Source organism: Neophocaena asiaeorientalis, unplaced genomic scaffold (genome assembly GCF_003031525.2).
Source record: "Neophocaena asiaeorientalis asiaeorientalis breed wild unplaced genomic scaffold, Neophocaena_asiaeorientalis_V1.1 scaffold30, whole genome shotgun sequence".
In the NCBI taxonomy this organism is placed as follows: domain Eukaryota; kingdom Metazoa; phylum Chordata; class Mammalia; order Artiodactyla; family Phocoenidae; genus Neophocaena; species Neophocaena asiaeorientalis.
In genome coordinates this window covers 11,806,507-11,832,163 of record NW_020174923.1, presented here as the reverse complement: position 1 = coordinate 11,832,163, position 25,657 = coordinate 11,806,507, and the positions used below count along the sequence as shown (strand labels likewise).

The window sequence follows — 25,657 nt, the reverse complement described above, 5'->3', positions numbered from 1 at the left end:
GCGCTCCCTCCTCGGCCTGCTCGGAGACCTTGACTACCTCGCACAGCTGAGCTCCCGGGATGGGAAGGGCGACCTGGGCGATCTTCCCCCCACGCGGCCCACGGTAGGCGTCCGGCCTCTTGCAGGTTTAGGAGAAGTGGGTTCCTTTGCGGTTAGAAGAGCGCTTTGCGTTCCTTTTTTTTTTTTTTTTGTATTATTTATTTATTTGCTTGTGGCAGGCGGGCTCCTTAGTTGCGGCATGCATGTGGGATCTAGTTCCCTGACCAGGGATCGAACCCAGGCCTCCTGCATTGGGAGCCCAGAGTCTTCACCACTGTGCCCCCAGGGAAGTCCCTGGGTTCCTTTAAATGGAAGCTGGGGTCTGGCGGGTCAGTGTGTTCAGTACAGACTTGACGTGGTGTCGCCGCGGGGAGCCTGGCTCCGCCCGGACAGAGTCCCAGGGCATCCGGAGCCCCCCGCCCCTCACTACTGGTCAGACTGCATTTGCTGCTCGCCGCACAGGGCGAATCCCGCTGGTGGGCGTTGGTGCCCTGGCCACAGCCAGACTTGAGGGTTCTGGACACCTGGGAGCATCTTCAGGCCTCCTCCCTTACGGGTTCCGCCTTAGGGCCTAAACACTTGAGAAGACCTATGCTGGGGGTTAGGTTGCAGTGTAAAGAGGTGGGCACGTTGCTATCCAGAAGTTCCGTGTGGGAAAGCGCTTGTGGTGGTCTCTGTGCATCCTGGTTTTTTCCACAGGTGGGTACCAACCTAACGGACATCGTGGCTCAGAGAAGGATCACCATCCGGGAGCTGGGGGGGTGCATGGGCCCCATCTGGTCCAGTTACTATGGAAACTGTCATTCTCTCCTGGTAGGTCGTAGTCTTTTGAACTTCCTTTGGGGAAGTATGTCCCTATTCTAGCGTTGTCTAGTCCCCAGTTTCACTTTGTGTGGGATAGAGTTTGGTTTCCTGGGCAACTGTGCGAGTCAGGGAAACAGGGTCCAGACTAGAGTTGCTTCCTTCTGGGACCCCAGCCTGATCCCTAGGGCTCCTGAGCCCAGGCTAATGTGAGAACTCACAGAAGGCTTGCTGAGGGCAGTGTTCCTTTTCTGCAGGTAACTGTGCCATCCACTCATTGCCTTATTGCCCTGGGTGTGTTTTTACATTTTATGTTTGAATTCTATATCCCCTGGTTTGTCCCATCCTGGCAAGGCCTGTGCCCCAAATTCTAGGACCCTTCCTTGGAAAAGTAATGGCCACACAAATAGAGACTTCCGTGTAGGTGGAAACAAATAAATAACACCGGTCCTTCTTGCACAGCTCGCTCCCCTCTGCTCCTCCCTTTCTGGAAGCCTTTCTTGCTCTTTCTGAGCCAGGCCCGTGATGCGAGGAGAGGAGGTGTGGCAGGGATGGTGTTCCATTGCAGGGGGATCCTAATTTTCATTTACTTCTTTCCAGTTCATGGTGGACACCTCTAACCCTACCCAGCTCTCTGCATCCTGTGTGCAGCTCCTGGCTCTCCTTTCGGCAGAACAACTTGCAGAAGCATCGGTTCTGATTCTCTTCAATAAAATGTACGTGTCCGTGAGCTGAGAGGAAACGCGGGGGTGCCCCAGGGCGGAGCTCCTGTGGAGTGTAGCCAGGAGGGTGGCTCGTTAGGGAGGGGGTGCAGCGATGGCAGCCCAGTCTGACAGGTATTGCTTTCACTCCAGTGACCTGCCCTGTTACATGACCATAGAAGAGATAAAGTCGTTAATCAGGCTCCCGGACCTCATTGCTTGTGCCAAGCAGAACATCACCACGGTAGAAATCAGTGCCCGGAAAGGCACTGGCTTGTCAGAAGTGCTGCGCTGGCTCGAGGACACCCACAGAATGAATGGTTGACTGCAGGGCCGAGAAGCGTTGGCTGGCCCGCTCTGTGGCAAGAAGGCAGAAGCAAGCACTGCTTGGCCTCTGGCCATCTGCTGCTTTTATAAGGGCAGGATAAGCCCTAGAAGATGGGGTTCTGTGCTGAGTTGCAATGATGGGTAAACTGAGGCACCCAGGTTATAGAACTCCTGACATCTGCCCTCTGGCTCCAGAGCTGGGAGAGGAGGACAGGCCTTCCAGGTGGCTTGTGTCCTACACCATCCTGGGATGGTTCTAGGGGATTTGTTCCCCTGCCCACCAGGAGAGCTGCTCTCTCAACTCTGACACAAGCTCCAACCTGTTGAGTTTCTGATACCTTGACAGTATAAGGAAGCTTGTGGGAAAACACCTATTGCTTGGTGCATTTGTGTCCTAGGGCTTCTGTAACAAATCGCCACAAATGGTGGCTTGCAGCAGCATAAACTTACGTTCACGGTGCTGGAAGCCAGAAGTGTGGAGGCTCTGAGGGAGAATCCATTCCCTGCTTCCAGTGGCTGCTCGTGCCGCTTGGTGTCGTTGGCTTGTGGTTCGCAGGACTCGAATCTCTGCCTCTGTCTTCATGTGGTCTTCTCTCCTCTTTTTATAAGGAGGATGTAGGGCCCACCCTAAATCCAAGGTGATTTCATCTCAAGATCCACAGTTACATGTGCAAAGATCCTTCTTCCAAAGGTCACCTTTGCATGTTCTGGGGGTTACAACTTGGACGTATCTTTTGGGGCCACTATTAAACCTACTGCAGTCTGGTAAGAAACCCTCTGCTTCTGTGTGTGGTTGTGAGTTTCCTACAACAGCTTCCTCTGTCTCAGCTGGTGGTCTAGCTCATTGGGCCATCGGCCCAGGCCCTCAGCCTCCTCGCGGTTTCCAGTTGGTCACTCTGCGGGGGTGAGGGGAGCTCTGTTCTACAGAGGTTTTAAATGGCGCTCCGAGAAAGCTCTGTATGTCCTGCAGGGCAGTGCAGTGTCAAGTCTTCCTTTCCCTGTTGAAGCGATAGGCCTCCCAGTTCAGTGCTGCCGCTCCCTGGGAAGGTTCTCAATTGGCTCTTGGATGTACAGGGCCGGTGCCACCTTCTCAGGCAGACCACGTAGGTGCCAGTGGTCCCCCTCCATGGTGGGTCTGTGGAGATTTCACAGGACCCACAGTGACTGGCTGGCAGATGTCCCCCAATCTCAGGGCACTGAGGAGAGCGTGGCCAGACCTTGAAGTGTCAACCATTCATGGGTCACATGCCTAGTTCATCTTTTGGCTTGATGCAGGTGTGTTTTAACAAAGCATTTTAGCATTTTCCAAATGAGGCTGGTACAGGTGGCACTGTTGAGGCCCTCCGAGGGCTTTTGGAAGGCTGGCATGGCCCCCATTGGTCTCATGGGGACCCAAGGCCCCAGCACCCCTGGGTCTCTCTAGGGCGGGAACAGTTCACACCAGCCTGCCTCGGCCACTCTGACCCCAGGGCCAGACATCCAGGCCCAGAGGGGACAGGCAGGGCTACATCCGTACTCCAGGAGATTGGCCTGAGGGTTCTGGGCTCCCATTGCCCTGTGTCCTCGACCCGCTCCTGTTTCCCTAGGTGCTCTGAGAAGCGGCTCTCGGTTGGAGTAAATGTCCTCTGTGAAGAGATCCTGGAGCTGGGCAGGTGATCCTGAAGAGCCCTGAAAACAGTTTTCCCAAGACCTGCAGGACAGAGCAGCCGGTTTTGGGAGGTGGTGACTGGCTGGACAGCTCAGTCTGAGGCCATGGAACGGTGCTCTGCGGTGCCCATAACACCTGAACACGGGTGCAGCGGTGGTTTGGAGCCCTAGTGGGGACCGCTCTGTGACTGTGACCCTGGAGTGGGTGCTGGCCACCTGGAACCTGTCTTTTCCCTTCTGGGATGAAGCGAGGTTCTGAGCAGAGGTTGTCTGGGACCTGAGAATCTGGTGAGGGGCTGGGCACTCTCCCTGGAGAACATGCCACCTGCACATACTCCCCGTTCGCCCAGGTTACAGGATGAGCTTTTGAACGCTGGGGTCCTGCTAGGCCCCCCAACACCACCCCGCAAGGTTGGCTATCAGAGGGGCCCATCCATCCTCAGTGTCCCCGTTCTCAGAATTGCCTACAGAGCTTGGCAGCATGGTGGCTGGACGGCCCCAGAGCTGCTGACGTGGCCTGGGTGCTGCTGGGGCCTCGCCACCTGCCCTGGTGGCTCCTGGACTTGGCCATGCTCTGGCTAGCCCCAGCCCTCCTTTCCTTCTGCCAAGCCTCCCACAGGGCCTCCTCTCCTCCCCTTCCGTGCCTTCCAATCCCCACAAGCCCCTGCTCAGTGTTTCCATCAGGTTGTCCCCCACCCCCACTCTGGTCAGCTGCGGGTAGAGAGCTCCAGGTCAGCCAGGGCTTCAGTTTCCACCAGGCCTTGCTTCAAACTGCTAATGTGCCAGAAATGGCACGTAAATTCCACCTTCCATGTCCTCCACTGAGGGTGCTGGGGATTGTGCCAGAGAGCAGGAAAAAAAACAAAACGGCTCAGGAAGAGGCACAGATCGGGGGAGAGACGGACCTGGGATTTCCAGGTCTCTGCTACGAGCAAAGGCCACAAATTTCAGGAGAGACAGTTCTGAACGGCCCCATCCAGTGATGGAAATGCCCACTGGCACTTGGAAAAGCCATTGAGCCTGCATCTCCGGGTTTCCAAGTATGGACTCCAACCATGGAGTGAGTGACACCTGGGAATAATGTGCTGCTCAGATCTGCTGGGTTTTATTACCAAGAAAAAAGGGTGTTTCAACTAGGGGAGGAGACTGCCTTCCTCTATGGCTCCTAAGCTGACATGCAGAACAGGCCACCCTGAATGACAGCCTGATGTGCAAACCAGCAGGCCACCTGTTAGCGCACCTTATAAACTGGTGTGTCTGGTGGAGCGGACACACCTGCCCCTGCTGTTGGGCTCCTCTGCTGTTCTTGGTCTGGGCCTAGTGAGTGCCGGGATCTAAAAGAAGGAGCAGCGGAGCTAAGTGGCCCTAAGAGGGAGGAGCTCTGTTCCCACACACACACACACCCCGAAGCTGGGGCAAGTACTCCATCCAGCGGGAGGGAAAGCAACAGCCATGGTACTTACCTGCACAGCCCACTGTGGACCCCCAAATTCCATGTGGATGCCATAGGGCCCTCTGAACTCAGTACTGACGTCTCAAAAGTGCTGATGAAAAAAAAATAAGGGCTTCCCTGGTGGCGCAGTGGTTGAGAGTCCGCCTGCTGATGCAGGGGATGCAGGTTCGTGTCCCGGTCCGGGAAGATCCCACATGCCGCGGAGTGGCTGGGCCCGTGAGCCGTGGCCGCTGAGCCTGCGCGTCGGAGCCTGTGCTCTGCAACGGGAGAGGCCACAATAGTGAGAGGCCCGTGTACCGCAAAGAAAAAAAAAAAAAGTGCTGATACCGCCACCTGGTGTCTGTGTTCCCAGACGAGCTTCGGGGGTGCAAGAGTCCCCCAGGTATCAGGCAGGAGCAAAGCAAAGACCGCCTCCTGCTGGCCCCAGGCCCAGAGCAGGCCTGGAGCGCCAGTGCTATCACGTGCAAGTTTTGTATTTTGTATAAAGTATAAAACAATATGTTTAAGATAATTCACTTGCTCACCTGTTAAAAATGAGTAAAAGAAAATAGTTTTAAAATATCAGTAAAATTAGGGGAATTTCCTGGCGGTCCAGCGGTTAGGACTCTGTGCTTTCACTGCAGGGCCCAGGTTCAGTCCCTGGTCCGGGAAACTAAGATCCTACAAGACATGTGGCATGGCCAAAAAAAATAAATCAGTAAAATTAGATAATTTAATGAATTGTGAATTTCATTGACAAAGTGATAGCTTCTTAATATTTAGGAGTAAACTGTCAAGAAATGTAAAGGACACATACGAAGGAAACCACAAACTAGCAGCAAGGAACAGAAAAGATTTATATACACAGTGGTTCTTAACTGGGGCAGTTTGGCCAGTCTGTAAATATTTTGGATGGTACAGCTGCAGGGTAGAGACTGTGCTACAGCATCTATATGTATCTATAAATACAGAGAGAGGGAGAAAGAGAGAATGAAATTTATTTTAAGGAACTACCTCGGGACTTCCCTGGTGGTGCAGTGGTTGGGAATCCGCCTGCCAATGCAGGGGACACAGATTCGAGCCCTGGTCCAGGAAGATCCCACATTCCGCAGAGCAACTAAGCCCATGTGCCACAATTACTGAGTCTGTGCTCTAGAGCCTGTGAGCCACAACTACTGAAGCCCACACTCTCTAGAGCCCATGCTCTGCAACAAGAGAAGCCACCACAATGAGAAGCCCGTGCACTGCAATGAAGAGTAGCCCCTGCTTGATGCAACTAGAGAAGGGCCGCGCACAGCAATGAAGACCCAATGTAACCAAAAATAAATAAATAAGTTGAAAAAATTTTAAAAATAAGAAAACATTTTAAAAAAGGAACTAGCTCATGTGATTTTGGAACCTGGCAAGTCCAAAATCTGCAGGATGAGCAGCAGGCTGGTGACCTGGGTTGGTGGTATATTTCCAGGCCATCTAGGGCAGATTCCTTCTTGCGTTGAGGGGTAGGTCAGTCTTTTCTGTTAAGCTCTTCAACTGATTGGATGAAGCCCACCCACCTGTATTATGGAGGGTAATCTGCCCTACTCATAAGGTCTACTGATGTAAATGTTAATCTCATCTAAAAAACACCTTCACAGAAACATCTAGAATAATGTCTGTCCCATGGTGGACATGAAAGTGAGTTCCTTGGTCTGAAGAAGTGATGGTCTCCTGTCCAAACTGGAGCAGTATCTTCCGTTGTGATTCTTTCATAGTATTCTGAGCATTTGCATCTACCACCAGGGCAGCAAAGCACAGTCCAGGGTTGGCGCCTCTTCATGTCAGGACCCCCTGTAGCCCCAGGCTTCTGGCATCAGTCTGACTTGCCCCCTGTGCTCAGGGCCTGCCCACCAGGGCACCTGCTGTGCAGCCATCTGTGGTCTCGGTGTCTCAAATTGGCAGACGGGACCGTTGTTACTGACACTTTGGGCCTCAGAGGGCGCAAGAGGACTACAGGCACCTCAGAGATACTGTGGGTTCCTGTCCAGACCACCGCAATAAAGCGAATATTGTAATAAAGTGAGCCACACAAATATTTTGGTTCCCCAGTGCATACGTTTGAAATATTGTGAAAATTACCAAAATTTGACACAGAGACATGGAAGTGAGCAAGTGCTGTTGGAAAAATGGCAACCATAAACTTGCTTGACACAGGGTTATCACAAACCTTCAATCTGTAAAAAACACATTATCTATGAAGCATAATAAAATGAGGTCTGCCTGTATGTCTAGATTCAGCCCGTCTCTGCGTTGCTGCAGTGCCCCATGTCCACAGATTTCATGGACCCAGGTGGCTATCTCACGGGAGCATGTGGGGATAGCTTGTCAGTTCCAGTCACCTTCCAAACCTGGAAAGGGGTTCTTCTGATGGACACTAATATGTCCTACTCCAATGTGCCCCTCAAATTCCCACAGTGATTTCCACAGGGCTGTGCCCCAAATGGGCATCCTTTAATAAGCCAGGTTTTCACTGCCCTCCTGCCTGACCATACAGCCAGGCCACTGGCCACTACCCATGAGTAATAACTCAAACATATGGGCTTTTACCACTGCTCAGTTCTTCCATCATTGTTAGAAAAACTGCATGCAATTCAGCCCAAACGAGCTGGTCCATTTTTACCTTTTTCAGTTAGTCTCCATTCTCTGGTCTTTATGCAGCAGCTTTCCAAACGAGATGTTGTCCATTCACTTTGGAACTGCCGTCCACAAACCAAACAGCTCTTTGTTGGTCAGTCGAGAGCTGGTGATAGGGCACTGTCCAAGTGAAGGTAGAATCCAGCACTTCCTCATGCAGTTCCAGAGTCAGTGCTGGGGGCAAAAGAGGCTTCCTGCCTCCTACACCTCCTTGCTTTCCCCAGGCACCTTGGTCTGGTATAAACCATTTCCACTTTCATATTTATATGGAACCCTTCTGGGGACTGCCATCCCCATTAAAGTGTTTCTCTGACATCGTCCTAGACATCATAGCTTTGTCAGAGCTTTAAGATCATCTTATGTCCTTCAGTCATTGGGGTAGCTTCAGTTAATGTCAGATGGCAAGGTGGTAAACCTTGAGGGTGGTAAACCCCCCTCAAGTGGAAGTTCTCCTGTCCAAAGTCCCAGCAGCCGTCGCTGGGGGGTGCTCACAGGCTCTCACCCTCCACACAGGGCCACCGCACAAAGAATCTGTCCCTGACTAGCACCCCAGCTTCTACCCCCACACTGTGTGGGCTCAGCCAACCTTACCGGTTCCCATTTAGCATGTCCTGAAAGGCAGTTACATGCCTTCTGTTTTATAAGACTAGGTGGGGGGAATGTCCCCCAGACAGGTATAATGTCCGTCCCCATAATACAATCAGGTAAAAGAGATGCAACCACTTCACACAATGCCTGTTCAAACATGCCAATTCTACACACCTTTCCCTTACTTCCATCGACTCTTACATTCCTAACTGTGGCCTCCGATGTTTCAGTTTTACAACACTGGGTAGGGGAAGTGTCCCCAGCCATCCCTGTAAAACCCCTGTAAATTCAGGTTGGGAGAGACAACTTCTGTACATAATACTTGCCTAAACATTCCAACTCTCATAACCCCACCAACCGTGACACTGTCACATCCTCTCAGCCTGACTGCATCCAAGTCAGGGCTTCACCCAGGCTTTTGGTACCACAGTCTTTGGGCTCCTGGGTCAAGGAGTCCTGGAAACTTCTCTTCTCCACCCCCTATTTTACCCACTCTTGTGCAGAAGTCCCCATCGAGGGGTTGAGCCAAGAGACCCAGGCCTTCAATCTTTATCTTGGTTAACTGACCTGTTGACCCAAGTGATTGCTGGTTGGGATTCTCAGTGTAATCTCTGCCTTCCGGCTGTTAAATGTCTCCAAACTGGGGTAAACAGAGCAGACTTGTTTGGGGCCCTTTAATGTTGGGGCTCAACAGAGGGTCCCTTTGGTCTGCCCAACCTAGGTAGCACTGTACTGAAACCTTTGTGTTAACCCCATCAGTGTCTGTTTTATTCATCCCCTTTCTTTTTTTTTTTGGCCACACCACGAGGCTTGCAAGATCTTAGTTCCCTGATCAGGGATCAAACCCGTGCCCTCTGCAGTGGCAGCTCAGAGTCCTAACCACTGGACCACCACGGAATTCCCCATCCCCTTTCTTTTTTTTTTTTTTTCTTCGGCACGCGGGCCTCTCACTATTGCGGCCTCTCCCGTTGCGGAGCACAGGCTCCAAACACGCAGGCTCAGCAGCCACGGCTCACGGGCCCAGCCGCTCTGCTGCATATAGGATCTTCCCGGACCGGGGCACGAACCCGTGTCCCCTGCATCGGCAGGCGGACTCTCAACCACTGCGCCACCAGGGAAGCCCCCCATCCCATTTCTTAATAACCATCTAAAGAGGGGTGGGGGAAGGGGGAAGTTTGGGGTTAGCAGATGCAAACTATTATATATAGGATGGATAAACAAGGTTTTACTGTATAAGCACAGGGAACTATATTCAATATCCTGTGATAAACCATAATGGAAAAGAATATGAAAAAGAATGTGTGTGTATATAACAATCACTGTGCTATACAGCAGAAATTAACACAACATTGTAAATCAACTATACTTCAATAAAAATAAATAACCATCTAATGACTGCTATCCTGCTCATCGCTTCCTGATTCCTTTTTTCTGTCTCTTTCAATATTTGCTCTATTCATCTTCTCATAACCCTTTAAAAATTTCCACCTTGTTGGGAAGAGTCCCTTCACTCTGCCCTGGGCCTCTCTCCATTCTCTTGTTAGCTAACATACTGTTCTCTGCAATACCCTTCAGTGCAAGCTGAGATAGCAAATCCCCTAAGGCTTCCCAAATTGTTTTTCGATTGTGCAGTCAGAGGGTGCCCAAGTGAAAGGGGCCCCCTTAATCACAGCATTTACCGTGACCTGGGTAACAGGCATATTCAGCAGCTGAATATCCCAGTCATCATAAAGCCAGTCCCACTGGCTTGCATACAAAGCATACCAGTGGCTCGATCTGTGGTGTTCCACGTGGCATTTACAGGGGGAGTAATATGTTTAGATAAGAGATATACCCATATATTCATATTTCACTTCTACTTACTGAAAATTCTTCTGCGGCCATTCTTCCTCCATTAAAATCAGTCTTCCTGGGCCAAATTTCACAGACTTAAAAAACTTTAAGAACATCTTATTTCTTCAAGTCTTCATTTTTTAAAGTCAGGAATGAATTTTACTGTTCTGACTGTAATAGGGAAGAACCTTGTATTCTATGACAAGTTAATCACTAAAGGGATGTTGCCTATTAGCTTAAATTACACATAATGGCCCATCTCTGGGAACCCTGCCTCCCAGGTAATGAGCATGAAGCTAAAATTCTTTTTTTTTTTTTGGCGGTACGCGGGCCTCTCACTGTTGTGTCCTCTCCCGTTACGGAGCACAGGCTCCGGACGTGCAGGCTCAGCGGCCATGGCTTACGGGCCCAGCCACTCCGAGGCATAGTGGGATCTTCCCGGACCGGGGCACGAACCCGTGTCCCCTGCATCGGCAGGCGGACTCTCAACCACTGCGCCACCAGGGAAGCCCAAAGCTAAAATTCTTTTAGCTCACAGGAAACATCCTGACCAGGTGCACCTGTAAATGGGTGCAGGAGGAAAGTCACACTCCTGTCCAGAGTCTGGCTGGAACCAGGACTTTTACCCACTTTCCTTTCAGTATAAAAGAAGCCTGAATTCTAACTTGGGAAGATGGTTCTTTGGGATGCTAGTCCACCACCTTCTCAGTCTGCTGGCTTTCTGAAAAAAGTTGCTATTCCTTGTCCCAACACCCTGTCTCTCAATTTATTGGCCTGTCATGTGGCGAGCAGTATGAGCTAGAACTTGGTAGCATGACCAGTTTTTCTGTTGATTAGTTTTACCAATCCCATTTTTCTCAGGCAAGTTTTTGCACTTTCAGGACTCCCACAGGACACGATTCTCCTGGTGGTCTGGGGTCCTTTTCCCATTGTGCGGTTGGCTGTGTTGTCCGTGGCAGCACCACGCCTCCCTCCACTGGGTAAATGCTGACTGACAGCATGTAATGATGTCAAACACGTGAGAAATTGCGGACAGTTTTCCCCACTAGGGAGACTTGTTTAGCCGAGTGCCCGATGGGGTTGCAACCCTGCAGGACGGTCCTTCTGGAGCCTCAACTCAATTCTGACACAATCCACCCCAAGATACAGATTCCACAGGTTAAGAGCTCAGTCTTACAAAACTGTAAAACTGCCCCCCACCTCCTTCAGAGGCCAATCACAAGCCTGAGTTGTTACCTCTGTTTTTGACCGACCAGCTATAAATCAGAGGTTCCCAGGACCCTCTCCTCAGGTTCAGTTAATGTGCTAGAGCGACTCACAGACTCAGAGACACAGTTTACTTACTAGATCACCGGTTTGTTATAAAAGAAAATGACTCAGCCAGATGGAAGATGCATAGCGCAAGGTATGGGGAAAGGGCAGAGCTCTCATGCCCTTTCCAGTGCACCACCCTCCCCATATCTCCATATGTTCACCAACCTGGAAGCTCTCTAAACCCTGCCCTTTGGGTTTTATAATTGATTGAATCATTAATTCAACTTCTAGGCCCTCTCCCCTCCCCCGAGGTTGGGTAGTAGGGGGTAATTGGAACTGAAAGGTTTTAACGCTCTAATCACAAGGTTGTTTCTCCTGGCAGCCAGCCCCCATCATTTGGTGAGCTCCAAAAGCCAATTCATTCACCTCACAAGAGACACCTTTGTCGCTCTAGTAAGAAAATTCCAAGGGTTTTAAGAGCTCTGTGCCAGAAATGGGGATGAAGACCACATCTCCATTTATACATAAAGCACACTATCACACATCGATTGCAAATTATTTTTCAGTACTCTCCCTATGGATGTCGAATCCACTGGGGTAGCCTTCAACTCTGTGTTCATTAATGGGCTAAACCAGGACTTTCTTGGTTAAGAGAACTACAATAGAATGGGAAACTATGTCCTCTCCAGACTTAATTTGGCAAACCTGCACCCTAGATGATTCTACTAAGAGAAAAACCAATAAAATCCTTAATATCCAACTTCAACAGATGGAGTTCCCTAAGCAAAGTCCTCCCAGCCTCCGTCATTACTGTAAGAAGCCAGGATATTGGAAGAAAGACTTCTAGAAACCAAAACGCTCCAGGCATCTTCAGTCAACTCATCTTTCCAATGTCCTCCCACTTCCCAGTGACGGGACTCCAAGGAATCTGGAGCTTTTCCAAGCCTCCCTCTTAATCAGCTCAGAGAAACAACTCTCCAGACTGGGAATGAATTTCTATACTGGAGCTACACTCTCAGTGCTCAAGCCCATTACTAATGAACAGCCCGTGCCTCGGAGCACAATTCCAATAGTGGAGTTTCCAATAAACCTTAGCAAGTCATGAAAAAAGACAGGAATCCACAGGACTTAGTGCTCTTCCAACAGGAGTGAACATATCATGCCCTTACACCAGACTGGTGGTAATAAAGTGAGGGGCCGGTTGACATTGCTGTTTAAAGTGTTGCACGTTGTGAATTTTAATACCAGTGTGCAGGCTTCAATGTTGCTTTTCCAAGTAATGAATTCTCAGCAGACGATATCAAACTTTAAAAAAATTTTTAAATTTGTTTTATTTTGGGCTGCATCGGGTCTTCATTGCTGCGCGCGGGCTTTCTCTGGTTGCAGCGAGCAGGGGCGACTCTTCGTTGTGGTGCGAGGGCTTCTCGCTGCAGTGGCTTCTCTTGTTGCAGAGCACAGGCGCTATCTAGGCTTGCGGGCTTCAGTAGTTGCAGCACGCAGGTTCAGTAGTTGTGGCTCGTAGGCTCCAGAGTGCAGGCTCAGTAGTTATGGTGCACGGGCTTAGTTGCTCCGCAGCATGTGGGATCTTCCCGGACCAGGGCTCAAACCCGTGTCCCCTGCATTGGCAGGCGGATTCTTAACGCCTGCGCCACCAGGGAAGCCCGATGATATCAAATATCATGCAGCATTTTGTGGGAAGCTGTTGGATCCAGGGTTGGTGTCACATTCCCAAAATAAAATCCAGAAAAACTGTCCACAATGCTCCCTCCCAGGCGCTCCAAATTGCCTGATGGACCATTCGAGGTTTGGCAAGTGGGTTTCACAGAGCTGCCCACCATCTCATGGGTATAAATAATTCCTGGTAATGATGTGCATGTTTCCTCAGTGGACTGAAGCTTTTCCACGTAGACAAGCCACTGCCTCCCCTGTGGCTAAGATCCCATCGGAGAGGAACGCTTCTTGAACTTCATAGTGATTGGGGATCCCACCTTATTGGTCAAGTGCTACGAGTCTGTGCCATTTGGCCAGTTCTCATCAAAACCCCCTTGGGTTGGAGTAAGCGCCAATGAGAACGTGATCGGAAATCTCCCCCTAATATCAGGAGAGCTGGCTGATTCTGCAGCCCGACAATTATCACTTGACTCACTGGCTAAAATACTTTTAGACAACCACATAGCCTTCGATTTCCTACTTGCTGAACAAGGAGGCATTTGTACGATTGCAAATACTACCTGGATAAACACTTTTGGAGAAGTAGAACCTCAATTACACAAAATGAGGACACAAGCCCAAATTTCACCTGACTCTCTCTGGTCCTTTGATTTGTTCAGCTGGCTACCTTCAGATCTAGGGTCATGGTTTAGAACCGTCATACAAACTAAATGTCATATTATTTTTTATTCTGCTTTGCATATTTTTTATGGTTTTGTTTTGTTTCTGTTTTTGTTTTGGCCACACCTCGTGGCTTGTGGGGTCTTAGTTCCCCAACCAGGGATTGAACCTGGGCCTTTCGCAGTGAAAGCACAGAGCCCTAACCACTGGACCGCCAGGGAATTCCCCATTTTTAAACTTTGTACATGTTGCCTGTCAACCCCCTGTAGAAATGACACAGTGAATAGTATGATGTTGGCTCAATGCCTTGAGATGACTGCCCATGCCTGTACCTTCATAAGACACGATTTTAAGAGTGAAAATGGCTGAGAGTTCCTCTTTCTTTGTTACTCAAATGTGGGCTCACTTGGTTTCAATCACTATGCCCTTTTCCTCTGATGTGAGACATGACGTCCAGGAAAGGTCCTGGTGCTGAGGGACAAAACACAATTCCACTAAAACTGATCAGTGATGCTCTCAAGGAAAGATCTTCATCTAAAGGGGGGAATGTGGAAACGAGCAAAGGAAAGCTCAATCAGGATGGGGCAGGGAAGCTATGATGGGAGGGCTCTCAAGCATGCATCTCTCACCACAGCTCACAGACCCAGCAGGAAGGAAGGTCTCCGTCTGGCCCAGCGACAAGCTACCCACTGATTGCAGCCAACAGAAAACCACCAGGGCCCTCCTAATTTCCTCCTTTCCTCCTAAAACCTAATAAAAGCTGACCTTCCATTTGTCTCCTCCAACTTGCCAGTTTGCTTGTCCTAAACTGAAATTCTTCTGATTCCAAATAAACTCATTTTGGCTAAAGACCTTATGCCATTCTTAAGGTCAACACCTTTAACCCGGGCTGAGTGTCTTGATGGCTGATCCTACCTGTGTTCTGTCTCTAGGGATGACCCGAGTGTGGGCTCCATCTCTGAGGGGTGACCCCTGGCCTAGTCACTATCTCTGATGGGTGAGACTGGGCCTGGTGACATCTCTGATGGTAAAGCCAGCCTGAGCTAAGTTGACCAGTTTTAGGGGCACTCTGACAAGGGCCTGAGGGAATGTAATTTTCTCATTTCATGTGACCAAAGGCAAACTTCCCTCACCACGACCTGTTTCCTCATTGCCACATTCATGCTGTACTTGCACTGTACCCAGCGACCCCACCTCACCCCTCGCTCTTGCTGCCCTGCCTGTCTTGGGACCCTATTGTCAGAAGGATGTCAACATTGAACCAGAGATGTGCTGCCTGCCCCAACTGCCATGTGATGGGGGCAAGTCCTGGCTACTGCATGGCAACCAGCGCCTGGTCATCCCACGCAGGGGCCGGGGCCACCCGCCATGCAGAAACACACCCCTGAAAGAGTGCCAGCCCTGATTCCAGGTAGAGCTTCCACAACTTAAATTTTTTAATTCAAAAATAAACTTTGCAACGGGAGAGGCCACAACAGTGAGAGGCCCGTGTACCGCAAAAAAAAACAAAACAAAAAAATAAACTTCATTACATAAAATGCAAACTTGGGGAAGAGCAAAACAGATTCCACAGAACTCCACTCATTCTCTAGGACTGTCAGTGCTGAGGCCTGGCGCTGACTGAGCTGTCCAGGCCATCTTTGCTGGCTAGAGAAGCCCAAGCTGGAGAGAGTGAGGGAGCCCAGCAGCTGTCCTTCTCCAACGGGGCTATGAGTGGCCTGCCCCTGTCCTTCCATGTTCAATTGCTAACAGTCTGTAAGCCCCATCCCCATTCTCTTGCTTGTATCCCACATCTGAGCAAGATGATAAACCCGGGTGCTCCCTCCTTTGGCACCTGTGGGAGATTCAAACCTCGCCGGGCCCTGCCCTTGGCAGGAACTCACACGGCCCCTCTGACCACAAGAAAGTCCTGGGCTAGGCTCCTGTCCTTGCTGTCAAGCCACTCTAGACCTGCTGGAGAGCCCTGCCCTGTCCTCCCCAGAGACCTCGATGACATAAGGACCCAGCCTCCCCAAACCTCGATGTGGGTGGCTCAGTCTCCACACCCAAACATGAGCTGGGGTGGCTCCACCTGCCCTGCGAGGACTGTGACAGCAGTGCCGTGAGCTGGTCTACGTGGCCTAGATGCTGATCCCCGCCCTTTCCCCACACCAACCTGCTGCCTGGCTCTCGCTCTAGCTGTACTGCTCTGTCGAATCCAGCAGAGCCTCGCTTATAGATTTAGTTAACCGAGATCGGCAGTGTCTACAACTAACTGGTATCTAGGGACAGGATTATGGGACTGGCCCTCTGTAAAGTGGCCCTAGGGTGTGTCTCAGCCTGGACCTGTTTCAGAACAAAGCTGTATGTGACGCTAGGCTCAAGGGAACGATGCTGGCTGCAGCTCACCCAGGCACTGGCCCCACCTCTGGGGGCTCAGGAGACAGACGACGCCCTGTGTGAGACACGGGGCCGGCGGGTGGTCACTCACGAAACAGCAGTCTTTAGGGAGAAAAAACAAGAGCCCTCTCCCCCACTTGAGTCCTAGGATGTGTGCCAGGGAGAGGACTCTTGACTGCAGGCCATCTGCCCATCTACCCCCAACCCAGGTGCAGCGTCTCTGGTCCCTCACCATCACAGCTGCGTCTTTGGTTTCTTCCCAGAACGGAGGTGGGGTGGCTGTGGTGACTGAGCCCCCTGCCGCTGCTGCTGCAGTTTCTTTAGCGCCCTATAGGCGTTCACAGCCCGCTCTCTCTCCTCCGCCACGATCCGCTGTCTGGCCAGAGAGGTGGTCAGAGGCTGGGACACACCGCCAGGGCTTAAAAGCATCTTCAGCATCAGCGATTTCTTGCCAGGCTGAGGAAGGGAGGGAGGGAGGTTGAGGCACAGATTCAGGAAGGAGGGGAGGTCACAAAGAGCCTAGGCCAGCCCAATAGCTTAAGCCCAGTGAGAACATGGTGCTCTCCACCTGTGTGCCCTGAACCAGGCAGCACCGAGGGGCAAAAAGGGCAACTCCCCCACCCCTGCTTACCTGGTCCCTACTTGTGCTCATCCTGGGCTTGGCGGTCAGCTCTGGGGGCTGCAGGGCAACCTCACCAAACTTCACCGTGTCTGGAGGGGCAGAGAAGAACAACTGAGGCCTGCTGCCCACACAACCACTGCAGCCCTGGAACGCGGAGCCACTGTCCACCCACCCACCGACCCTGGGGAGACAAAGCTGCCCCGAACCAGGGCTGACACAATTGCTTTCTGAAGAGCTACCTCGGAGTAGCTCCTGCTCCAGCCTTTCTGCTGCCTTTTCCTCCCTCCTCTGCTGGACCTTAACCAGCCGTCGCTTCTGGAACCTGGGAAGAGAGCACAGTGCTGTTCACTTTCCTAAACTCTCATTTCACTGGACTCAGGAAGAGGCAGAGGTCACCCCTGCCCACGAGGGATGCATCAGGAAAGACCCCAGGTGGCTGCCTCTGAACCCCAGGACCCACAGAGAGCGCTCCGAACCTAGGAGGTCCCTCCAAAGTTCCAAGTCAGGGGTCCTCAGCGGCTGCGGCTGTACCTCTACAGCCCATCGGACAATGTCTGGAGATGTTCTGTGTTGTCACAACGTCGGGGGGAGAGGGGTGCTCCTGGCACCTCATGGGTGGAGGTCAGGAATGCTGCTCAACGCCCTACAGTGCACGGAATGGCCCCCACCCCAGAGAATCAGCTGTCCCAAGTGTCAACTGTGCTGCTGTGTGTAAACGGCCCCGCACAGCAGCATGTGTGACATGGTCCCTTATTGTCACTAGAATCAACGTTCAATGAGTTTTAGAGATCACTGTGGCTTTAGGTGGTACCTGGGATATGTTTTGTGTGATGTAATTTTCACTGGCTAACGTAAGTACATGTATGATAAGAATCTGGACGTAAGGAAACTCTACAAAGCTGAAAACGATCTAACTTTCACAGCTTTTAAAAGAATTTCTTCTTCTTCTTTTTTTTTAATTTAGGCCACACCGCATGGCACGCGGGATCTTAGTTCCCCAACCAGGGATCGAATCCACGCCCCCTGAAGCAGAAACTTGGAGTCTTAGCCCCTGGACCACCAAGGAAGTGCCCGGTTTTAGAGAAATTTCTGATGAAAGCCTGGCTTGATTCATGACAAAAGTTGCAGTAAAGGCAGAAACACATCTCAAAAAGCATTTGTTTGCTGAAACTACTGCCCCAGCTCCCACCCACAGGCTCAGGGAGGTGGCACACAGCTTACATCCCAGACTTCTCCAGGGCTGAGGGTAGGGATGGGCAGGGGAGCCGCAGCTGGCGGTGGGCTTCCTCCTGGTGCCAATTTCACCACTTTACCCACCAGGAAGCTGAGTCTGAGAGGTCACAGAACTTGTACAAATGACATAGCTACAGGCTCTCAAATCTCTTTTGGGCTGGAAAGGTGAACCCTGGAAACCAGTTTCCGTGGGGTAGGCACAGTCCCCTGACGGCCTGTGGGCTCTCCTGGGAGGACACTGAGCCTCACTGTTTTTCTACTTCCCTGAAACAACTGGCCTGGGGTAGACAGCTGGCCCTCAACCTCCCTTGGCTTTTGGACACCTTGATGCTTTCCAGAGAGAGGCACAGACAGAGCTAGGCCTTCGGAGCTCTGTGGGTTCAGAGCCTCCCAGAAGCGCTGAGGTTAAGTGGCTGCGGTACAGAGAAAAACACCCACTGACTCCAGGTCCTGCTCGGCCTGAATCATGGGGTAGGTGGGGTGCCCCCTGGCAACAAGATGCTGTCAATGCAGAAGAAATGGTGGCACCCCACAGCCCTGCCTCCCAGCCCCTGCAGCCCCCACTCACGCTTTCTTCCTCTCCGACTTCCCCTTCTTGGGAGCCGCCTGCACCTCAGGCTGCCGGCTGGCCTGGTTCTTGCTGAGGAACAGCACGTGCTGCGCCTCCTGCGCCATGCGCCGCACATAGGCCCTGTCGGACTCCCACTTCTTCTGCTCGAACTTGGGTACAGCGATGTCCGGCTCCACTCCCTTTGCTTCCTTCTCCAATGTCTTACTGAAGGCCACCTGGGCTGAGGACAAAGGGAGACCTCAGAGGGGAAAGTCGTGACGCGAAGGCAGGAGGGAGCAGGTGGCGCTTGGCTGGCCACCCATGTTCATCTCCCCTCCCCTGGCCACGGGACGGGAAGACCAGGCTCACGGAGGAGCTAAAGAGGATGTAAGATGCCAGCTGGGGGGAACCTGGGGTGGGACCCCTACAGCCCACTGGTACATGTCAAAGATGTCCTCTGCAGCTCGGATGAAAAAGGAAACAGGAAACAACCTAAGTATCCGTCATTAGCTGACTGGCTGAATGAATCCCCCTATGTTCATCCAGAGACGTCACTGAACAGCTGCTGAGAGCTCGGTAGAGCTACGATAAGGACATGGAAAGACCTACAAAATCCACTGGTCGCGAAAACCCAGGACACCAAACAATATAGAGAATGAAGGTATAGCTTTTACCTCATAAATATGTGAAAATATGCATATTTCCCCTGGGAGGGTAAACAAGACGGACAGACAGCAGTTTCTTTTAGCGGGAGAGAGCAGGATTGAAAGACAGGGAAGGAGGCCACGCCTCACCTCATATCTTTCAGTACTGTTTGGTTTCACCACGTGTGTAAGTTTATGTCTTTTAAATAACTTAAACCCCAAAAAGAGCTGATTCAATAGAGCATGGTTCAGAATGTGCCATCTTCCATCTGGGCCAGCGCCCTCCTCTACCCCTCCCCCTCCTCAACTCTTTATTTCACTATCGCTTTGGTAGCCATCTAACCCCCAATGAAAAGCCTAAGGTTGACAAAGAAATTACAAAACAGCATTGCTGAAAGATCAGTCCCATGTCTGGGAAAACAAGTACCTGTACGTGTGCACAAAACAAAAACACTCTGCACCCCATTCCCCAACATCTGGGGTGTCACCTCTGGCAGAGGCTGACAGCTGGGCGCCCTACCTGGCCTTGGGGCAAGGGTGGGAGGGATGAGTTTCTCAGGGGGTCTGAGCAACTCCCTCCGTAACCTCTTCTCTCCACCATGATTTCTGCACTCAGGTCCAAGGAACCATCATTTCCTACTTGCAAGAGCCTCGCTGGCCTGCAGTGTCCTCTCGCCCCCTCGACTGTTACACAGTGACCTTTCCTTCAAGTAAATCTGAACTGACCGTCCCCTCTGATGGATCTCCACTACTCCTGGGAGGGGAAAATCAACACTTCCACCTTGGCCCATGAGGCCCCAGGGGCTCCTTTTGGAGCCTCACCTGAAACCACACCGCCACCTGCTGCCAGCCACCACTCTGGCCCTGGTGACACCAGCCTTTGGTCAGTCCTCCACATGCTCCTGCACCGCCTGACTGCTGGGGTCTGGCAGATTTCTTCTGCCTGAAACGCCACTGAATACGTGCGCAATTAAGTAGATTCAAACCCGCAAGGCTTTATGGCCACCCAGCGTGGGCCTGCAGTTACCCTCTTTCTTCCTCTTCTTGTTACTGATGGGGTTTTTCATCTCCTGGCGGCTCCTCATGATCTCTCGGAGCCGGAAAGGGATTTCCTGTTCATCTTGGTTCTTAGGCTTGCAATTCACTTTCTTCTTTTCTTTGCTGGGAAGGAGAACACGGGGGTGAGACACGTCTCCAACCGAGCATAAGCAGAATCAGAGAAACGGAAGCTGAGCCTGGAGAAAGAAACTTCGCAGGCCACCCTGGCCGCTGTAGTGCGTGCCGGTCAAGGGAACACGGCCTCATTCTCGCCCGCCCGGAGGCTGTCCCTGGACCGCTTTCTCACAGGACGCTGGGTGGGGGGCGCTCCGAGAGCCCTAGGGAGGCCCGTCGCTCCCTGACCTCGTCCAGGATAGCAAAGACGGCGCCCCGGAAAGTGACAAGTGCCACACCGGAGACTCCCTCACGCCTCCGCCCACCCGGCTGACCACACAGCGCGCTTGGCCCGGTGCGGGGAGGGGTGCCGGGGAGTCTTCAGGACGACGAGACCGGCACCCACCTGCGCGGCCCCGGCCGTGGCGCCGAGCGCTGCTTCCCCGGCTCCTGCTGCCTCCGGCCCTGCGGTCGCCCTGGGCTCCCTAGCCCAGCCTTCCCCGCCGTCCTCGCCGGCGCCGCCGCTCGGCGCCGGGTTCCCGCCATCTACACGCCCTGCGCTCAAAGGAGAAACCACTTCCGCACTCCCTAACGGTCCGGCCCCATGCCCGCCATTTCCGCTTCCTGATCTCACTGGGGCTGTGCAGCTCCCTGACGGGCCGGGATTGGCCAGAACGGCCGCCATTCACAGCTCGGGCGGGGCCGACGGGGGGGCGCCTGCGCCGTGGGCCAGGCAGTGGGCGATGCTGCTGTGGAGTGTGGCCCGGGGAGGCCTGGCGGTGTCAGTCGCTGCCCGCGGCCTGGCAAGTACCGGCGAGGACGGGGACGGGGTGCGTTCGGGAGGCCGGGCCCCGCCGGGGCCGAGAAGCCCCGCTCTCCCGGCAGCCGGGCAGAGCCCAGGGTAGCGCCGGCGGGTTCTGAGCTCGTTCCCTCGTCCAGTACCTGTTGAACACCTGCTTTGTGCGAAGCCTTTGGGGAAACCTCAGTGAACAAGGAGTTGGCGCCCCTCGCAAGAGCAGTTAGAGAAATAAGTAAAGTTTGCGCCTGTGTTCAGTGCCCTGGAGACAGAGCAGGGAAGGGGACCCGGGGGCTGGAGTGGGGGCTGGAGGTGGGGAGAGGGCTGCCCACTGGCCTTTGGGAATGACTTGGGCTTCTCATGTGACAGAGAGAAACAGGAATGAAGGGGTGACGCGATTAGTCAGAATGCTCACGGGGGAGGGACGTGGCAGTACTGGTTGGCGAGGGAGAGGTGGCTGTGTGGGCTGGAGCTCACAGGCTTCCGCCCTCGCCATACTCCTGTCCACCGGGCAGAGCCATCATAGCTGGAGGTGCAGTCTCAACCCCCACCATCTGCTGGAGGGCACGCCTAGTGCGAGGCCTTGAACCCAGCATTTCTCACGAACCTGTGGCTCATCCTCGTACCAAGCGTTACATCCATTTTACAAATGGGAAACGGAGTCTATAGGTGAAGTAACTTGTCTAAGGTTACGCAGGAAGTGAGGAAACTGAGAAAGACGTGGAGCCCCCTGCCAGTGACAGGAGGCCGAAATTTCCCCAGAGCTGGAGGCAGGCAGAGCCTTACCAGCTTTCTGGAGACTCATGTGCTTATCTGAATCCTTAGGGGCCACTATCCAGCTGGGACTGGGGCCAAAGGCTTCTTGGAGGTGGCAGCATTCTTCACAGGATCCGAGTCCGTGAAGGCCACAGAGAGTTCAGGAAGGACCATGTGGAGGGGGGCTCCCAAGCAGGTGCAGCGGGCGCTGGGCAGCCCGAGTCCTCCCTGCCTGGTGGGGCCCCCTCAGAACCCCTGTACCCGCCACCCCCTGAGCTCCAGCCCCCCACCAACTGCTGCATGAGCGGCTGCCCCAACTGCGTGTGGGTGGCATACGCAGACGCACTGCTGCAGCACTACCAGGACGGCGGGGAGCGGGCCCTGGCCGCCCTGGAGGAGCACGTGGCCGATGAGAACCTCAAGGCCTTCCTCCGGATGGAGATCCAGCTCCGTGTGAGGAGTGGAAGCTGAGCCGCCTGGCCAGACAGCCTCACCCCGACAGACTCCTCCTCAGGATGCAGCACAGCCTCCTTTATCCACGGCCCCTTTGTGCAGCTGGTGTCGATGGGATTGTTTATTGACTTTGCCTGAGAATAAATAAGCTCTGTGTGGTGGTTAGACAGGAGGCTTTTGTGTTGTCATCCATAGGCGTGTATCACCTCAAGGAAAGCACGGGCAGATGTCATTGTATGTCCACTGGGCACCTACAGCCTTCACCAACCTGTGAGGTTGGCTAAACCTGTTTCCTTGACTATTCAAGTGACAGTGACCCCAGGGGCCCCCTTCTATGTCCCAGCATCCCAGAAGTCCCAGAGGTCAGCTCTGGTTACTCTCAGTGGTGCAGCAGAGGGAGGACCATCTGGTCCTGAGAGGTTGCTGTTAGCAAAGCTCTGGCAGGCACAAATGCCCGCAGATGGCCTGGAATGTGCCCCGTTCATCCAGCTGCAGGCTTTCAAGCTCTGATACCAGTGGCCTGGACAGACAGGGTTAAATGTATTTATGCCTGTTTTATCTTCTCTCATTTAAGGGAAAAGCTTGGGTTGTTATAAGGCTTCACAAAGAATTTGAGCTGATAAGCAGGCCTTCCCAGGTAGGGGCCTTCAATGTAAAGCCAGAGTTTCCCACAGAGACAGATCTGTGGACAAGAGAATGAAACCACACAGCCACAAAACTGCTATGCCTGGGGATACACACGGTAGTGCAGGCTGTTTTGGCCAGCTAGTGATGTCATCCAGAAGCAGTTTTGGTTGGTTCAGAGAAACATGATTATAGCAATACATGTTTGTTACACTTTATGTCAGAGAGCATCTACTCCAACCCTGTCCTACAGATTTGAAAATGGCCCAGGAAGAGAAAGATTTCCCTAGAGACAAAAGCACAGCAGAGCCTAGTGGGCTTGGGGCCCCCGAAGGGGTCTACAACATGGAGGTGGATTACCTCAGAGATGTAGGAAGAGGTTTACTGTATTTTTCTCGAAAACACATATTTGTGAAAGATTTTCTATGTGTATATGATACCAGGGCAGATCTTTGAAGTCCCAGGAGGAGGGAACTAGGGGAAGGGGAGAGATGTACAATAGAAAATGCACCATATGGCATGAGCAGTAGGTGCAAAGGCTCTGGGGTGGAAGAGTCTCCTTGGAGCACAGAGAGCAAGAGGAAGGGATGAGAGGTGAGGCCAAAGAAGTGGATCGGGACAGGCTATACAGGGCTTTGGGGCCACAAAGGCAGGTTCCTCAGCAGTCAGGATAGTAAGGGTGGGGAGGCCTAAGACAGCAGCCAGTGCCGTCTCATCCTTGTTTCAAAAATGAGCAGCTTCGGGCTTCCCTGGTGGCGCAGTGGTTGAGAGTCCACCTGCCGATGCAGGGGACATGGGTTCATGCCCCGGACCAGGAAGATCCCACATGCCACGGAGCAGCTAGGCCCGTGAGCCATGGCTGCTGAGCCTGCGCGTCCAGAGCCTGTGCTCCACAACGGGAGAGGCCACAGCGGTGAGAGGCCCGCGTAACGCAAAAAAAAAAAAAAAAAAAAAAAAAAAAAAAAAGAGCAGCTTCAGGAGAGTCTGGTTGTTCATGATCACACGTCCCGTTCCTGCCCTGACCCTGCCCCCTGCTCGTCCTTCCTTCAGGCCCTTGACTGCACCTGAGCCCCTTCCCCCATTTCGGGGAGTCCTGGGTGCTGCTACCCACCCCACAATCTCATTAGTGTGGTGTCAAGGCACGGTCCTAATCAGATTACCCAGCTGCAGGATAAATGCCCAGCCAGCACCCTGCCTAAGGGAGGCCTGCCACTCACACCCATGGTCCCCTGAGACCTGCCCCGGTACTTGGTGAGTAATGACCTTCCCAGGTTGCTTTTCCTGGTGGCCACTTACCCAAGGGCGTTAGTGGGTATCTGCCAAGAGGGTGAGGAGTGGGCGGGATTTTCACCACCATCCTGAGGTCTGGGTCTGGGGGAGGCCACCTACTGCCCTGTTCAGAGAGGACACCCAGCCCATCACCTCCTCTGTTCCTCGTGCCAAATAGTGGTGCAGGCTGTCCCCCAGGCTAGCAATGGTCTCGGAGCCTCAAGCCACACACAGTCAGCCAACCTGAGTGGGCACCAGCCACAGGCCAGGCTAGGGCCAGGGCAACTTGAGCAGCGGTTTCCATGGGGACAGCATCTGATAGTTGGCTCTCTATCAGGGCTCAGAGCTGCCCACGCCAGGCCAGTGGCCTGGGACTAGAGAAGGGGTCCAGCTGGGCCTACACTACCTAGGCTGTGAGGAGTGGGTGTTGTGGGGTTTGAGCAGCCGGGGCCACCAGACCTGCTGCTGTCCAACTTGGACCCCGTGTAGATCCAGCTCCTGTCCCCTGGTTCCTCTCAGGCTGCTTCTGGTCCCGGCACAGAGACCGAACCTTAGGGAAGGAAGGTCCACAGTGGGGTCCACCGAATCCCAGGTGCCCCGGCACCTACAACCAGGCCTTCCTCGCTGGTGGAGCCACCTGTTCTTGCCTCCCAGTTGATCTCAGCCCCTAATACTCTAGCAGGCAGCTAGCGGTGGCCCCAGGCTGGAGTCAGGCATTGCAGCCCACAAGTGGGGAGGGGGGCAAGAAACAGGACCCAAGAAGTGGTGCCTGAGGCATCCAGTGCCAGGGCAGCGGCTCCTCTCTGCATCACGTACTTAGCCCCAGAACTTTCTGGGCTTATAGTGGACCCTGAGGAATTAGGGTCTCCCTCTGGTGCTAATAGGCTTAGAGGAAGGTGAGCTGCCCCTGGCCTAGGTCGCCAGGGCTTAGGGCCTCGAGGGGGGGACTCCGGGGGAGAGGAGGAGGGGAGGTCACCCTGTGCAGTGGGGTCAAGGTTGGGACGGGGGAGGTAGGGCATTTACCGGCAGAGGGAAGACGCTGCTGGGGCCAGGGCTACACAGCTCGCCTGGGCGTTTCATTGTGACACGGGCCCCTCCCCTGCCCGGGCACCCTGCCCTCCCATTTCTCAGGTTACCGTTATTGGCACCGCTAGGTGCCTAACATGCCACCATGAATGAGGCCAAGTGTCCCACCCCAGGAATTGGTTTGGAGAAGGGGGAGGCAGTGAGGAGGGGCACATCGGGGGGCCACCCAGCGCTCTCAGCGCCTGCCTGGGGCTCCCTGGGACAGGGGGCTGCTGTTTGAGTCATACTGGGGACTGGTGGGTCTCATGTTTCAGGGTTTCCTCTGCTCTGGTGGGTTGAGACCTGAGAGGTGGGTCGGAAGCAGGAGGGCCCACAGCGTGAGGGAGTCCAGAAGCCGAAGGTCACCGCGGGGTCTCTACCAGCCTGGCCATGAACCTGGAGCCGCCCAAGGCCGAGATCCGGCCGGCCACCAGGGTGATTGGGGGGCCCGTCACTCCCAGGAAAGGGCCCCCCAAATTTAAGCAGAGACA

At 53.2% G+C, this 25,657-nt stretch overlaps 4 protein-coding genes across 7 annotated transcripts in view; 3 read left to right on the top strand and 1 right to left on the bottom strand.

Annotated features, from left to right (window-relative positions):
• The window catches only part of ARL16 (ARF like GTPase 16), a 6,271-nt gene extending 288 nt beyond the window's left edge, over positions 1–5,983 (top strand). For 2 of the 4 annotated variants that reach the window (XM_024761155.1, XM_024761153.1), the window contains exons 2-4: positions 739–852; positions 1,441–1,556; positions 1,695–2,642. In XM_024761155.1, coding sequence (XP_024616923.1) covers positions 805–852; positions 1,441–1,556; positions 1,695–1,866 — 336 coding nt within the window. In that variant the 5' untranslated portion in view covers positions 739–804 and the 3' untranslated portion in view covers positions 1,867–2,642. Of the gene's footprint in view, positions 1–44; positions 104–738; positions 853–1,440; positions 1,557–1,694; positions 2,643–3,454 lie in introns of those variants that run through there. The other 2 variants (XM_024761154.1, XM_024761152.1) reach the window with 2 other exon arrangements.
• Positions 5,984–12,847: 6,864 nt separating this feature from the next.
• Positions 12,848–20,780, bottom strand: CCDC137 (coiled-coil domain containing 137). The gene is made up of 6 exons (XM_024761132.1): positions 20,610–20,780; positions 20,079–20,212; positions 18,426–18,648; positions 16,864–16,946; positions 16,634–16,713; positions 12,848–16,458 (listed from the first exon to the last, which is right to left on the bottom strand). Exons 1-6 carry the CDS (start codon positions 20,747–20,749, stop codon positions 16,237–16,239), a joined length of 882 nt encoding a protein of 293 aa, XP_024616900.1. The 5' UTR covers positions 20,750–20,780; the 3' UTR covers positions 12,848–16,236.
• A 148-nt stretch (positions 20,781–20,928) lies between these two features.
• On the top strand, positions 20,929–22,375 carry OXLD1 (oxidoreductase like domain containing 1). The gene is made up of 2 exons (XM_024760996.1): positions 20,929–21,006; positions 21,825–22,375. Exons 1-2 carry the CDS (start codon positions 20,947–20,949, stop codon positions 22,224–22,226), a joined length of 462 nt encoding a protein of 153 aa, XP_024616764.1. The 5' UTR covers positions 20,929–20,946; the 3' UTR covers positions 22,227–22,375.
• Positions 22,376–25,556: 3,181 nt separating this feature from the next.
• The window catches only part of PDE6G (phosphodiesterase 6G), a 1,623-nt gene continuing 1,522 nt past the window's right edge, over positions 25,557–25,657 (top strand). The window contains exon 1 of the mRNA XM_024761182.1: positions 25,557–25,642. Within this exon, the coding sequence (XP_024616950.1) occupies positions 25,557–25,642 (86 nt within the window). The remainder of the gene's footprint in view (positions 25,643–25,657) is intronic.